The sequence below is a fragment of the Equus asinus genome, chromosome 2 (assembly GCF_041296235.1).
Source record: "Equus asinus isolate D_3611 breed Donkey chromosome 2, EquAss-T2T_v2, whole genome shotgun sequence".
NCBI lineage: Eukaryota > Metazoa > Chordata > Mammalia > Perissodactyla > Equidae > Equus > Equus asinus.
The window spans coordinates 151,372,870-151,387,545 of record NC_091791.1 but is presented as its reverse complement, the minus strand read 5'-3'; the positions used below and the strand labels follow the sequence as shown (position 1 = coordinate 151,387,545).

General features: G+C 51.2%; 2 protein-coding genes across 18 annotated transcripts; one reads left to right on the top strand and one right to left on the bottom strand.

The window, feature by feature from the left end:
- Positions 1-128: 128 nt before the first annotated feature.
- DUOXA2 (dual oxidase maturation factor 2) lies at positions 129-3,917 on the top strand. The gene is made up of 6 exons (XM_014847055.3): positions 129-578; positions 1,662-1,719; positions 1,996-2,130; positions 2,376-2,589; positions 2,923-3,137; positions 3,515-3,917. Exons 1-6 carry the CDS (start codon positions 432-434, stop codon positions 3,706-3,708), a joined length of 963 nt encoding a protein of 320 aa, XP_014702541.2. The 5' UTR covers positions 129-431; the 3' UTR covers positions 3,709-3,917.
- A 1-nt stretch (position 3,918) lies between these two features.
- DUOXA1 (dual oxidase maturation factor 1) lies at positions 3,919-14,601 on the bottom strand. 17 transcript variants are annotated; one of them, XM_070502299.1, is made up of 11 exons: positions 14,462-14,601; positions 14,044-14,122; positions 13,864-13,932; positions 13,562-13,641; positions 11,572-11,704; positions 8,068-8,307; positions 7,675-7,732; positions 6,855-6,989; positions 6,387-6,600; positions 5,920-6,137; positions 3,919-5,203 (listed from the first exon to the last, which is right to left on the bottom strand). In XM_070502299.1, the coding sequence occupies exons 6-11, from the start codon at positions 8,212-8,214 to the stop codon at positions 4,947-4,949; spliced, it is 1,029 nt and encodes a 342-aa protein (XP_070358400.1). In that variant the 5' UTR covers positions 8,215-8,307; positions 11,572-11,704; positions 13,562-13,641; positions 13,864-13,932; positions 14,044-14,122; positions 14,462-14,601; the 3' UTR covers positions 3,919-4,946. The 17 variants fall into 17 exon arrangements, with proteins under 17 accessions (XP_070358400.1, XP_070358373.1, XP_070358394.1 ...); XM_070502272.1 differs by having other exon boundaries at positions 8,068-8,244; XM_070502293.1 differs by lacking the exon at positions 11,572-11,704.
- Positions 14,602-14,676: the final 75 nt, after the last annotated feature.

The window sequence follows — 14,676 nt, the reverse complement described above, 5'->3', positions numbered from 1 at the left end:
CTTCATTTGCATAGCGACCTCCGCCCCTCATTTGCAAGAGCTCTTCCCGCTTGGACGGCTGCCCAGCCCTAACCTCCTCTGGGCACGCTGCCTACACTGCTATAAAAGGGGGGTCCCAACGCAGAGCAACCCGCAGACAGCGAACGTAGCTGGCTACAACCAGTGAGAAATAATTCTACTCTCCCGCCTACCCAACTCCGCCCGGGCCAGCCCAGGGCACTTGAGGGCAGCCAGCCGCTGCGCTTCATTAGGGGCGAGCCCTGGGGCTTGGACTTGACCAGCCCGTCAAGTCCGGTCCTCGCACGCAGCGGGCAGGATAAAGAAAAGTGCTACCCGGGCTTGGACGCCAGGCACGCGCTCTCCCGGTTTGAGCAGACCCAGCTCTCCCGCTTGCCCGCCCACCCGCGCGCCCCGCTCAGCCGGGTTGCACCATGACTCTGTGGAACGGTGTGCTGCCTTTCTACCCCCAGTCCCGGCATGCCGCCGGCTTCAGTGTCCCGCTGCTCATCGTCATTCTGGTGTTCTTGATCTTGGCCGCCAGCTTCCTGCTCATCTTGCCCGGGATTCGTGGCAACTCGGTAAGGGGGTGCTAGGAGCTCAGGTCTGAGGGTGGAGGGCATGTGGGCAGCTTGTCTCTGGAGGACCCAGGACAGGTAAGACGGCCCCAAGGGCCTCCATGAATAGTCAAACTGAAGCATTGAACCAGATAAGCATAGGTTGAGCAGCCCAGAAGTCTTGTGCCGCAAGCAACCCCTTCCCAAGGACAGGGAGAGGTCCCATAAACAAACCCTAGAGACTGAACCCAGCTGGATCATTCAAGAGGATGCTGCAGAGAATGAGTGCTCAGCCCAGTAATCCTGGGGCCGATTCCAGTCTTCATGTGTTGCGAGGGCCTCTGGCCTCTCCCCAGACTGCAGCTTCACTCCCATCCCACCATCTGGGTGATGACCTTCAGACCAAGAGGACAGAAACCTTCAGTTCAGACTGCTGTGTTTTACCTGTGTGCTGGGTTGGGATGCCTCCATCCTAAGGACTCAGAGACTCCCACACAGGACTTAAAGTTGTAGCAGACTGGATACTTGTCCTCAGATTCCCTTCTCTCCCAGAGCATAAGTTGTCTGTTTTTCAAGTACAGAAGGACCTAGGCTCCCTGAGTCTTGATCTTTGTTGGTTTCCTGGGAAAGTGGTGCACCTAGGCTGCGTTCCCACCTCTTCTACTTGAGACCAGACCCTGGGGCCTCCCTCTCCTGGGGGAGGTGACCCCTGCCTGCCTTGCACTTCTGGACTCACTGAGCCTCACCACAGCAGTGACCTGAGCAGAAGGCTGGACCTGGACCAAGAGCCGGATAGGTGGGGGAGTGAAGGTGGTGGGAGAGAACAAGACCAAAACAGCCCAGTTGCAGGGTAGACTGGGAAATGGGGCTGGAGAGGTGGATGTGCATGGCCAGAAAAACATCCTAAATTCCAGTGGCTCAGAGGGATTTGCAGGAAAAGCAAAAACGTCAGCTTCAAAACGTCAAGAATCTAACTGGGGAAAAGGTGTGGGGTAAGAGGGGGCAGTTGCAGGGGCACTAAAGATCTGGGTGGCATGGGGTCCAGGGAGGTCTAGGGCACTCTCATTGGGCAGTACCCAGGCCTGACCCGGGTGCCTGTTCCTGCAGCGCTGGTTCTGGTTGGTGAGAGTTCTTCTCAGCCTGTTCATAGGCGCAGAAACTGTGGGTGAGTGTGTGGTGCAGCCAGTGGGGAGCAGACCTGGGGTGAGGAGGGAGGCGGGCAGAGGGCACCTGGGAAAATGGAGAACTGGGTTTGGTTTCCTGCTCCCTCTTCCCATCCTCCAGCTCTTTCTAGTGCCCTCTCTTCCGCCCTTACCATGTATACTATATTGGACCCCTAGCCCCTTCATCACTCTGCACAGTGTCCAACCTCCCACCCTCCCAATTCCCTCTCCCGACTCCTCTCCCCAACCCTCCCCACACCGAGTGCCTCTCCCCACAGCCTTGCACTTCGCCGCAGCATGGTCAGTGGGTAGAGTGAGCACCAATACCTCCTACAAGGCCTTCAGCACAGCGCGGGTGCAAGCTCACATCGGTTTGCACGTGGGCCTGGATGGAATTAATATTACTCTCACAGGTAAGGAGGCTGGAACGAAGTGAACTTCTGGGGTTGGCAAACCCCATGGGTGAGGAGTGTGGCAGGGGCAGCGGGAGGACGTCTTAGATCCCAAAGGCTCAAATCGCTTTTGGTCCTCATGGATTTGTGTTTTCCCCCAACCACTGCCAAACCCATTTCTCTCGCGCCCCCACTTTCTATCTGAATCCGTTTAGTTGCTGGGTCCTGGGCTGTGCGCAGCCTCATGACCCCGGCGCCCTCCGTAGGGACCCCAGTGCAGCAGCTGAACGAGACCATCGACTACAACGAATTTTTCCCCTGGCGTTTCGGCGAGAACTACGCCGCGAAGTACGCGGAGGCACTGGAAAAGGGGTTGCCGGATCCAATTCTCTACTTGGCGGAGAAGTTCACCCCGAGCAGCCCCTGCGGGCTCCATAGGCCGTACCGCCTGGCGGGACACTACGCCAAGGCCACGCTGTGGTGAGCGCTGGAGAAAGGCAATGTGCGCGTGTGCGTGGGTGGCGTGTGCGGCAGGGACGTGTGAGCCGGAGGAGGTGAGCTGCAGTTAGAGGCGAGGTGAGAATCACTGCCTCGCGGGTCAGAAAGTCACAAGGTGCGCACAGACCGTTGGAATCCGGGAAGACCCAGCAGCCGCTGGAAGCCAGCTATCCCCTCGGGGGTTCCCCTGCGCCTCCGCCATCCCAGCCCCGGGCTTTGGTTCTGGGGTAGGGACAGAGAGGAAGCGGGACTGTGGGAACCCCAGGGGGGCTGGGAGAATCCGGCTCACGGCGCAGCTGGTCCCCACCCCCGCAGGATGGCGTTCTGCCTCTGGGTCGTCTCCAACGTGCTGCTCTCCATGCCGGCCCCGGTCTACGGAGGCCTGGGGCTCCTGCTCACCGGCGCCTTCGAGCTCTTCTCTGTCTTCGCCTTCGCCACCATCTCCAACGTGCCGCTCTGTCCGCTCCACCTCGGCTCCTCCGCTCTCATCACGCACTACGGTGCCGCCTTTTGGGTCACGCTGGCCACCGGTGAGGACTGAGGAGGCGGCCCCGGGCAGCTGGGGGTGGGTACGGGGTTTATACGGGTGCGCGCCTTCCAGTTTACAAAATGAGTTCACGTATACCGTCTAGTTTGCCCCTCTCAATAGTTCGTAGAGGCACGCAGTTATGCCCGTTTTACAGATGAGGGGAGGGGGTTCGCAAGGGTTCGGTGTCTTGCCCCAGTTAGCACGCGAACCCGTGTATCGTGTAATCCAGATCAGAGGTCTTTCTGCTGGGTGTATGTTTGTGTGGTGGGCAGGTGGGGAGGAAATGTGAGAGGTAGCCTGCAATAGATGGAGCGGGGCAGGCCGGGTTCTGTCCCGGAGCCCTGACCGCCCCCTTTCCTTCCGTCCACGCCGCCGCAGGCATCCTGTGCCTCCTCCTCGGAGGGGCCGTGGTGAGTCTCCACTATGCTCGGCTCAGCGCTCTTCGCACCTTCTTGGACCAAAGCGTCAAGGACTACGGAAGCCCGGCGAAAGGGAGCTCGCCTCTCATCCTCAAAAACCCACTGCATAAGCAGTTCGGAGCTTCGGATTTAACAATCAGTACTAACCTGTGACGACGATTCAACCTTGGTCTCCGACCCCGCCTCGGTCCCCCGCAGGCCGAGGAACGGCGCGTGCCGGGCCTGGGCGGGGGAACTCCGGGACCCGCACTGCGCTGCGGGCACCGAGGGGAAGGCGGGCGGTCTCACATGTGCCTCCTGCACCCCGGGAGTCTCCCAGGGTGAGCTGTAAATAAATTCCTTTTCCTTTTGTTTTTTAAAAACTTTTCCGCATTAATTTCCACAGCTTCTCCAGGCTCCTGGGAGATACGCGCCCTCGGGAGACTCCGTTGGGCTGGAGGCAGCCTAGTACACTCTCTTTCTCTGCCTCGGCACTATTCCGGATTCTCTCAGTCTGGAGAATCCAGAGTAACCCTGGAAAGGCTCTGGAAGAGGGGCGCCCTCTAGTGAGCCCAGAGGGGAACCGCCCGGAGCCAGCATCTTCCTGAGCCTTTCCAGGTGCATGGTTGGTGCTAGTGACCACGTGAGTCACCCTCCGCTGGCCTAGCTGGGTGGGCTAGGAAGGAATGGGGTTCGGGGTTTATTCACCAACTCCAGTTTATTCACTAAAGGGTGGAGTCTGAGGCCCAAGGTAGATGTCAGCAAGGCATAAAAATGTAAATCCTGGGACTATTTTAGGTCCTTGGCAAGTCCTACCATCTTAGTTGGCAAATTTGAGAAGTGAAGCTCAAAGAGAATGTGGCACAGTTGATTAATATTAGACCTGGGATGAGAAGTTTGGTTTCTTTTCCCTCCCAATGCTGTCTTTCATTGTACTGAGAGGTCATACAAGTTGGAGAAGTAAAGAACAAAACGGACCCAGGAAAAAGGAAGATGAGAGGTACAGGGGGATGATGGGGACCAGAGGAAAATCACACTGTAAATCTCCCCCCCCACACACACACATGTCATTATGTGGGTGAAGTAGGGTTTCAGTAAGTGGTACCTCCAAGAGGCAAAGCATCAAGGAAGGCAGGGCTGCTGTGCAGAAACAGGGGAGCCCCGTTTGGTCTTACCATGGCCACAGGGTGTAAGGGTAAGGCCATAGACCCAGCGTCTGTTCAGCCCCTTAGGGCTTTTGTTTTGCTTTGTTTTTTAACATCAATAGGCACAGCCTCCTTTTTCTACTCCACCTCCAGATTCCAGCTGGGGGCCTCATACAACCCATCCCTCAGGCAGTTTGGGTGGTTTATGGGGCTCCGATGAGTTGTAGAGCCAGATGGAAGTCCTAGTGGCCACCAGGGAGAGGATCCTTAAGGAGCACAGTCAGGCTCTCTGGGGTGCTCCTCCTTACAGCATGTCTCAGAGGAAGCCTCTGACAGCGGAATGTCCTGGGGCTCGGGACTCTCAGCTGTGGACCAGTAGCGGGGGCTCAGGAATCCCCCTTCCTCGGGATTCCACTCCAGCACTGAGCCCTCTCCTCCACTCTGGTTGAAGAAAGCCTTCAGTCTGTGGGGCTGCATCCGGTGAGCCACTGCCATGGCCAGGCCCAGCAGCACACACAGCAGTCCTGGGGATGAGATGACAAGTGCCTTAGTGATAGTAATACCCTCCCCAGGACATCTTCTCTTATGGGCATCAGAACAGCTATAAGAGAGGCCTGGCATCCCTGCTTCAGGGCAACTTGGGCTCAGAGAGGTGGCTGGCTTAGGGTCATTTGGCTGGTATGACTCTGTTGTTCAGAGTTTTTGGACTCTAAGTCCAGTGCTCTTTCAATTACATCCCAGAAAAGAAAGAGAGGGAGAACTCTAAAAACAGAGAAACCCTGCAGGAAGGGCAGGGCACAGAGGAAGTAGCGTGGGAAAGGGCATGAGGGCAGACACAGTGGGGTGGAGAGGAGAATAAAACCACAGGACAATTTAAGGCTATGTGAGGCAGGGACAGAGAAGAGTTCCAGGAATGGGGGACACAGAGAAGAGTGTTTAGGGGAAGTGGGAAGGGACATGAGATTGGAAGATTTGGGAGAACCTGGGTGAGGAGAGAGCCAGGGATGAGAGACGTCACAGAGACAGAGAGCAGACACAGGGGAGTAGGCACATAGGAGGCGGGGTGCAGAACTGGGGAGAGAAAACCCAGAGATGAGGGATAAGAGGGATGGGACTTTAAAGAGGGAAAAGGCATCATGGCCCCCAGAGGCAGACCCTTCACCCCACCAGCATGATGCTCCCTGACCCTCCCTCCCCGGCCTTGAGCTCTTCAGTGCCTGTCTTCAGGGTTGGGCCTCACCTGTGGCCAACGTGATCCAGAAGGCAGGCCCACAGTGAGTGTGCAGCATAGCAGTGCCCAGGTGCAGGGGACAGGGTGGAGTGAGCGATGTGGCCATGGAGAAGAAGAGCAGTCCTAACAGCTGGAAGATGCCTGTGGCCAGCAGCATGTGGCCACCATAGGCTAGCACGGGCATGGACAGCATCACATTGGCCAGGAGCCAGCAGAGGAACGCCACCCTGGAGAGTCAGGACTGGGTAAAGGCTAGCCTAGGCACCTTTACCTGGAGGGGCCCAGGTGGAGGCTCAGGGACCCAAGGACACCCCAAAGATGTGAGGTAGGGACTCCTGCCCGTGGGCTTCCCAACCAAGCACCATGGATGACTGGTGCCAGCCTGTCCCACCAGGGATCTCCACGTGAGTGGAGGAGAGATGGGTAGACACCCTCCTCCTGGGTCTAGGCCAGCAGGGGCTCGGTCCCACCCTCACCACAGTATGGCCGAGGTGTAGTGTCCCGCTAGGCGATACTGGCCATGCAGGCCACATGGGCTGTTTGGGGTGAACTTCTCAGCCAGGTAGAGCACGGGGTCCGGCAGCCCCTTCTCCAGAGCCTTTTCATACTCCTCAGCATAGTTCTCACCCAAGCGCCAGGTGAACTCCTCGTTGTAATTGATGGTCTCGTTTAGCTGCTGCACTGGGGTTCCTGGGGAATGGGGCAGCTGTGCTCAGCAGAGACTTATGGACCAGAGTGGGCATTTGTCTGGGTAGGGGTTCACCACACTAGGCAGAGGGACAGGAGCTGGTCTCAGCTGAGAGAAGGCAGCTTCCAAGGAATTCCTGGGAGTTTCCCTTCCTACCATCCCCCCATCCTATAGCTCTTTAAACCAAACCAACCACTGATCCCAAAGACACAGAGCAGAGCCTTCCCCTCCCTCACAGGTAAGAGCCCTCCCTTACCTGTGAGCGTGATGTTGACTCCTCCCAGCCCAACCTGCAGCCCAACGTCGACACTGATCCACTCAGAACTGAAGGCCTTGTATGACGTGTTGGTGCTGACCTGGCCCACAGACCACTCAGAACTGAAATTCACAGCTAGGGTTGGAGAATTGGACACATGGGAACTCAGGAAAGTCTGGGCATTCCTGGCTTAGAGTCGGAGGGAGAGCTACAAGGGGACCATGTCTCTTTTGCTCATAATTGTATAACCATTAAGTAGTCCAGGGTCTGGCTCATAGTAAGTTTGCCAACAATATGTGTGGGATGGATAAATGTGTCAGAATCCAAGATTTCCCTCGGTCATACTCCTCTTACCCCTCTCCCCGCCCCTCCATGTAGGGAGAGTTACTCAGGCAGCTGAGGGAGGAAACATTAACATCATAAACTGTGCTGAGCAAACACAGATAGCTTCAACATCAAGACTTTCCATATCTCCTATTGCCTAATCCCCAAAGCAAAGCAAGCAGCCCTCCTCGATTTCCTCCCTCCAATCTCCAGAGACCTTCTCCCCGAAGACATTCATTTTGACCTAATTTCCTCTGAATAAAAATGTTAGGAATGTTGGAGAGATGCCCCAGCATGGCTTCCAGGGGCCCGCACCCCTCATGGCAAGTGTAGGAGTGAGGGAATAAGGCCACGGTGAGGGAGTCATGTGGGCAGGGTCTGGAAGCCCTCCCTGAAGCAGAGGCTGCTGTGGGGAAACAAGGAGAGGAGAGGCCAGCCACTGAGGAACTAGATGGGACCGAGGCAGCTGCCCAAGTCAGCTGTGCTTCACACTCACCCAGGATCACAGCCCCGATGAATAAGCTGGTCACCACCCGCAGCATCCAGAACAGCCTCTGAGTCACAAGGATGGGCTGGTTTAGGAAGAAGTGCCCTCCTTCCAAGTCCACCCTTCCTCTTTCCAGACTTGAGGAGGGAGTTCTAAAGCTGAGGTCACTTGGTCAACTGAGATTACAGTGCCTGGCACACGACAGGTGCTGGATAATTATCTGTTGAGTCAGTGCGTGGGGAGGTCTCAGCTAGGGTGGGTGGAGGGGGATGGGGGCATGGCGCTTTCTCAGGAATGGAGTCTCTTTTCTGAATCTGGTTGTAGTCAGAGAGTCTGGCCCTCTCACCTCAAGGCCAAGGTCTCCCTGGGGCTGGGGTTTCCAGGGCTGGGTTTGTTTCTCACCATCTTGCCCCGAATGCCAGGCAGGATGACGATGAAGGTGACCAGTGCAGTCAGAAAGATGGTGATGATGACGGCCAAGGCGGTGTCCATTGGGAAGGTCGGCTTGGGGCCAGCATAGAAGGGGAATGTGTGTCCAAAAGCAGCCATTTTGGTAGAGGTGTGCGGGAGAGGTGGATGCTGTGCGACAACAGTAGATGCTCATTGAGTGCTCTCTATGAGGCACAGGCACTGTTCTTGGTGCTAGAGATAAAGCAGCGAATAAACCAGAGTGGGACCCTCTTCTCTGGAGCTCACCAGACTCCACTGTTCCTGCTGCTCCACTGCTCCTCAGCCATCCATCTCCCCATGTTTTGTCTGAGAGAATGAGGGTCTTGGCAATCAGTCTCTGTTGCCCTATGCTCCCTCCCTAACTCTCAGGTTCCCTAAATCAGTGCCACCAATACCCTCGAGGCTTCTATGCTTCCTCTGGGACTATCTTAAGAAATATAATTCTCTTTTATCTCCCTCAGGCCTCTGGCACAAGCAGACAGATCACAGAACATAAAAAGGGTTATATTTACTATCACGTGAAAGCATAAGGGTGGAAGATGGTACAAATTACAAAAAGCTTGGCTTTCCTCCTCAGTCCCCAAAGGAACAAAGGCCAGACAGCTCTGCTATGCATATAATCCAACCACATCCTCAGTGGGCTCATTCCCAGACCTGGTACTGCCCACACTGGTCTGTCTCGCTTTCTCAAGCACACTGGCTCTTGCTCTGTCAACTCCAGAACAATCGGGCTGACTTGAGTTCAGCTTAATAAGCACTGAAGGAGCACCTGTCCTCCACCAGGCACAGTGCCAGGGCCAGAAGTCCTTCTACCCAATACGTCATCAACAGCAGCTTTCCTCCTTGATGCAAGTTCCTGGTCCTCGTTTCAGCTCACACCCTGGCTTAGCTCTTCTCTGCCTGTCCCCTGATCTCAGAGCTGCTTTGGCTCTGGCTTGTCCCTTTACAAACAGGATTGTGGGGAAATGGTACCTGAACTTACTGTGTTTTGTTAAATATGGATAGAATCGAGTGCAAGACATGCAATTATTTTATGTACCAAAAAGAAAGAAAGAAAGAAAAAAAGCCCCTGCCAGTTAAACCATGACAGCCATTGTTGGTAAGACGCACCTCAATTTCAGAGATGTCAAAATGTGAAGGGAAAAAAAAAAGCATCTTCCACGATCTCAGCTCTGACCATTTCCCTGAATGTGCTCTGTCCTGGGGCCCTGGTTCGCCCAGGAGACACCATAATTTATAGTCTGACCAGGTAGTGTCCTTTTAAGTGATAGAGTGAACAAATAAGCTTTGGATGTAAGCAGCTCTATGTGTGAATTCTGCCTCTGCCTCTTGCAAGTTAGTTGACCTCTACAGAGACTTGTTTTGTTTTTTTTTATTGGGGTCCTATTGGCTTACAACACTGTGTAAATTTCAGGTGTACATCACTATATTTCAGGTTCAGGATAGACTGCATTGTGTTCATTACCAACAGTCCAGTTTTTATCTGTCACCATACGTATGTGCCCCTTTACCCCTTTCGCCTTCTCCCTGTTCTCCTCTTGTAACTACTAATCCATTCTCCTTATCTATGTGTTTGTTTATTTATCTTCCACATGTGAGTGAAATCATACCGTATTTGTCTTTCTCTGAGACTCAGTTTCATGAAAAAATAGGAATGATGATAGTGTTTACTTCATAGGGTCATTGAGAGTATGAAATGAGATTGTGTATGTAAAGTGTTAAGAATAGTACCTGAAACAGAGTAATATCAATAAATGGAAGCCACCAGATCGGGAAGGAGTGGGTATTTCATCACTCCATTTATCTTTCTCTAATCCTTCCTGGGGAGAACCCTGGGCTGGAATCACTTCTAGGTCTGGTTCCAGTTCTTCACGGACTAATTTTGTAACGTTGGACAGGCAAATGACAACCTCCCGGGTCCTGGGTCTTAATAGAGATGAGCCATTCTTGTAAAATCCTTTATAACCTTCCTTTATAATAAATATAAGAATGATGCTAATATGTGACCCTGACAAAAATACATTACACTACTATTATTTACTTATATTGCAAATATTTGTTTTTGACGTTCCAGCATGTAACATGTATTCTTACTATTAGCAAATTCACTTTATCTTCCTATCTTATTAACCAAGATACTCTACATTTTATAGCCATTCGTAAAAAATATAGCCTTCCATCAAAATTGCAATGGCTTCGGGGCTGACCCCATGGCCGAGTGGTTAAGTTTGCGTGCTCCACTGCAGGTGGCCCAGTGTTTCGTTGGTTCAAATCCTGGGCGTGGACATGGCACTCCTCATCAAACCATGCTGAGGCAGCGTCCCACATGCCACAACTAGAAGGACCCACAACAAAGAATACACAACTATGTACCGGGGGGCTTTGGGGAGAAAAAGGAAAAAAATAAAATCTTTAAAATTGTAATGGCTTCAGTGTAGGTGTCATAAACTGAAAAAATAAGAATTCTTAGACCAATAAACATTTGCTTTAAAATAAATATCACTATCACATATTTTACAAAATAATTTAATCCACAAGTTCTTACTTATCTTCAGGTAGAGTTGAAATCTATGTTTCAGATTCAATGAAACATGAGCATTCACGCTTTGGAGACACCAACTATTGGGATAGACTTTCTGAAAATTTTGTGAAAGCACAAAAAATTGACAAGATTGGTCAAATTCTTTCGTGCCCAGTCCTCAGCCGAATACTGGTGATACACAGTTAATGTTGAATGAGAGTGTAGTATAAGGCAATAGTGAGCACAGCTGATGGTTCTTAAATCTGTGTCTCCAGGTAGACCTCCTACCTGGGCTTCAAACACAAAATGGCCAATTGGCCCCTGGATGTTTTCACTTGGATGTCCCATGGATGCCAAATTTAACAGGTCTCAAGCTGAATTCACTGTCTGTATTCTGTTTTTGATTTTGTTTTCTTTGTCTCTTTGGTGGCATCACCACCATATCAATCAAATAAGCCAGAGACCTGGACCATCTTACTTACTAAACATTTCTTGAAACCATCTGTGCATTTTCTTCCCTACTGCCTCTGCCCTAATTCAGCCTCATCCTGTCTTGCCTGGTGCCAGAACAATTTTTCTAACAAGCAAATATAATCTTCTCATTTCTTTGTTCTGGGTAAAATCTAAATTTCTCACGATTACATATAAAGTCCTTTGTGATCTGGTCCCACTTACCCTTCCATCATCTTTTGCCCAGCCTAATCTCTAGCCATACTATACTCCTAGCCTCTCCCTGAATCTGACATGCTCTTTCAAGCCTTCATGCCTTTGTGTATGTTATTTCCTCTGCCTGGAATGCTCTTAGCTCCCTGGCAAACTCCTTTCCACCCTTCAAGTCTCAGCTCGTATTACCTCCTCTGTGAAGCTTCCTCTGACGCCATTAGACCAATGTGGATGTTCCCACCTCTAACGTTCTGATTGCATTTTGAACATACCTCCATCATCACAGTGATTACACTATACTCTAATTGCTTGAACATCTGTCTTCCTGTTAGCTTCTAATCTCCTTAACGGCAGGGACTTTGTCTTTCCATCTTTGCATCCTCTGCAGGCAGCATACTAATCAGTCTGCAAATCAAATGAATGAATGAATATATGAATGAGTGCCTTCCTCTCCCTGCAGGTGGCATCTTCTATTTGGAACACAAGAGGGAGCCATGCTCCCTCACTGCCCTATACTCCATTCTCCTTCAACATCGTGTATCACCAATATAGGGCTAAGGACGGGGCAGGAAGAGATCTGACCAACCTTGTCAATTTTTCATGCTTTCACAAAATTTTCAGAAAGTCTATTCCAATAGTTGGAGTCTCCAAAGCATGAATGTTCATGTTTCATTGGATCTGAAACATACATGTCGATTCTATCTGAAGATGAGTGACTAAGAATTTGTAGATTAAATTATTTTGTAAAATATGTGATAGTGATATTTATTTTAAAGTAGATGTTTATTGGTTTAAGAATTTTTATTTTTTTAGTTTATGACACCTATTTGAAGCCATTACAATTTTGATGGAAGGCTGTATTTTTTAGGAACAGCTATAAAATGTAGAATATCTTGGTTAATAAGATAGGAAGATAAAGAGAGTTTGCTAAGAGTAAGAATACCTGTTATATGCCAGAACTTCAAAAATAAATATTTGCAATATAAGTAAATAAGAATAGTGTGATGCATTTTGGTCAGGGTCACATATTAACTTCATTCCTGTATTTATTGTAAAGGAAGGTTATAAAATATTTTACAAGAATGGCTCACCTCTATTAATATCGTGATTCAAAGAAACACTAACAAAAGGCTTTCTGTATCGTATGTACAGAAGAATGAAGTTAACTTATTTCCAGTTCTCCGAAATATTTATTAAAGATGACTAAAGCAAAAAAGACAGTTGGTAAATAAGGTTTGCCTTGTTTAATTTCTTCTTGTTCAATTTAATGAATTAGACCTACTTTAATCTACATTGTGTAATTTAAAATTAATTTTTTCTGACACGGATCCTAATTTGATTTTAATTATTAAGCTAACAGGCCTCCTGCATGAAGAGGTGAGACTGAAATGAAAAGTCCACACACCTGGCAATCCTGCTTTGCCTAGAAAGCTTGTCGTTTCTCTTGGGGACACCTTCCTCCCTGACTTATCATGGAGGGTCTGGCAGTGGAATTTTTTCTAATCTGAGAAAAATCTCATGTCAGTCTTCATTCGACTCACTTCTCCCCTAGCTCCCCACTATGATTGGTGTGTGTGTATATACATACACAATGTATCTTGATATAAATAAGCACCACATACAGTCAGACATATACCTACAAGTTTGTATAAACGGAAATACAGACACAAGAAGGAAGTAGCTCTCAGTAACATAGACACCTAGACACAAAAACGCTCCTTCAGAATCCCCTGTGACAAAATTGAGGTGCTTTCTTGACCAATCCCCAAACTTTGGGGTCCTCCTTTGTCACCTGGACTGGAGAGGTGAGTGACACTTCTTTTCCTTTCTAGACTCCCTTAAAACACTGAGGCATTTCTCACGCTCAAATGTATTTCAGACACAGTTACCTAAGCCTTACCCACCACAGGGTGAAGTGGGGTTCCTTCATACGTATGAGGGGTGGGAAAGAAAGTTACAATCAAGAAAAATCATCCTCATACAAGCTCCAGTCTTCAGCAGCCAAGTTATTATGTGTTTTCTTAGTGTTCCATGGCCTCTCTTGTAGCTTAGCAGGAATTTCTTCCTGAAGTCCCTCCTCCTCCCCCCACCTCCCCTTCCATCTTCTGGAACCCACAGAGTAAGGACTACTAATTCCCTATAAAGGGGGAGTGGGTGGCGTGCCTCGAGTTGCCAAGAGCTCTAACTGGTGATACACACAGCTACTAGATAGAAGGTGATGGTATATTTCTCAAGTTGGCGTTGACCCCATTAAAAGTTTACCGTTCTGGCTGGCTAAGGGGACTCTGTCAGGAACTCCTGTTCCAGCCTCTCCTCTTCAAGAAAGTGGGTGTGTTGTTGCACTGAAGGAGGAGTTAAGTGGAGAAATAGAACAGGATCTGAAAAGTGGGTTGGGGCAGGAATCCCCAGGAAGGGCTGAGGTGGGTAAGGGGCCCAGGGATGCTGAATCACGCAAGTCAAACTATCCAGACTCCAGGTAAGTCGGGATAAGGATTCGATGTCTGTAAACTTTGTGGTGTTTATGGCCTTAATGAGGTTTTTCTTGCCTCCTATTAGTTTCTTACCCAAACTTTCTCTTTGAAGAACTCCCACTTGATCTGAACTTGGTCCCGGTGGACGCCGGAAGTGCGCCCCTAGGGGCCGGGGAAGGGAGGCACTTCAAGTCTTGCTCAAATCCCACCCGGTCCGCATCGACCCCAGCAACCGCGGCCCCCGACGCTCGCACCTGGACCGCTGTTGCCTACCTTCCCCTCTTTCAAACCGTGCACGCGAGGCCGCTGGCGCCGCTCGCCTCCTGCTTGTGGAACCGCACACGCGGCGCTCCTGGGGGTGGGAATAGGGAGGGAATCAGGTCCGGACGTTCTGTCACCAAAAGCGCGCGCCCTTTTCCTCGGCAGGACTCCCTTCCAACTCCTACTCTTCTCCTCATTTACTTAGGGACCAGGCTATGACCGGACAAACCGGGTCCGGGGTGCTTCCCTGCACTCCAAGTCACTATCAACCTTCTCAGACCGCACCCCAGGTTCTGCGGCGCTGCCCCCCACCCCCGGCCTGGGACAGACAGGGGATGGGTGCGCGAGAACCCCACCCTCCGCAGGCGTCTCTACGAGCCCTCCTTCTCTCCCCCCGAAGTCCGGCACCCCTGGCGGCTACAGCACAAACCTAGCGATGCAGTCCGGGGTCCAGCGGGGCACGGGCGCGGCTCGAGGGCGGTGACACGCTCAAGATCTCACGAGGAACCCCGGGGGGTGGTTACCACAGACTCTTACAGGGTCCTAGGACGGATGCCTTGTTTGGACGCCTGGGCTGTACTGCGGGCGTTGATCGATCCTCTTGGTCTCAGAGCTGAGATCGGATGGCGTGGAGAGGATTTGGGG

What these genes read in the sequence shown, in the direction of transcription:
- DUOXA1 (XM_070502272.1), bottom strand. Translation starts at nt 11,616, where the DNA reads ATGTTCAAGCAATTAGAGTATAGTGTAATCACTGTGATGATGGAG. An exon ending in CTGGCATTCGGGGCAAGATG is followed by an intron (nt 7,733 to 8,067) that starts GTGAGAAACAAA and finishes CTTGTGACTCAG; the next exon opens with AGGCTGTTCTGGATGCTGCG. An exon ending in CTGGATCACGTTGGCCACAG is followed by an intron (nt 5,204 to 5,919) that starts GTGAGGCCCAAC and finishes TCTCATCCCCAG; the next exon opens with GACTGCTGTGTGTGCTGCTG.
- DUOXA2 (XM_014847055.3), top strand. Translation starts at nt 432, where the DNA reads ATGACTCTGTGGAACGGTGTGCTGCCTTTCTACCCCCAGTCCCGGCAT. An exon ending in CATAGGCGCAGAAACTGTGG is followed by an intron (nt 1,720 to 1,995) that starts GTGAGTGTGTGG and finishes CTCTCCCCACAG; the next exon opens with CCTTGCACTTCGCCGCAGCA. An exon ending in AATTAATATTACTCTCACAG is followed by an intron (nt 2,131 to 2,375) that starts GTAAGGAGGCTG and finishes CGCCCTCCGTAG; the next exon opens with GGACCCCAGTGCAGCAGCTG.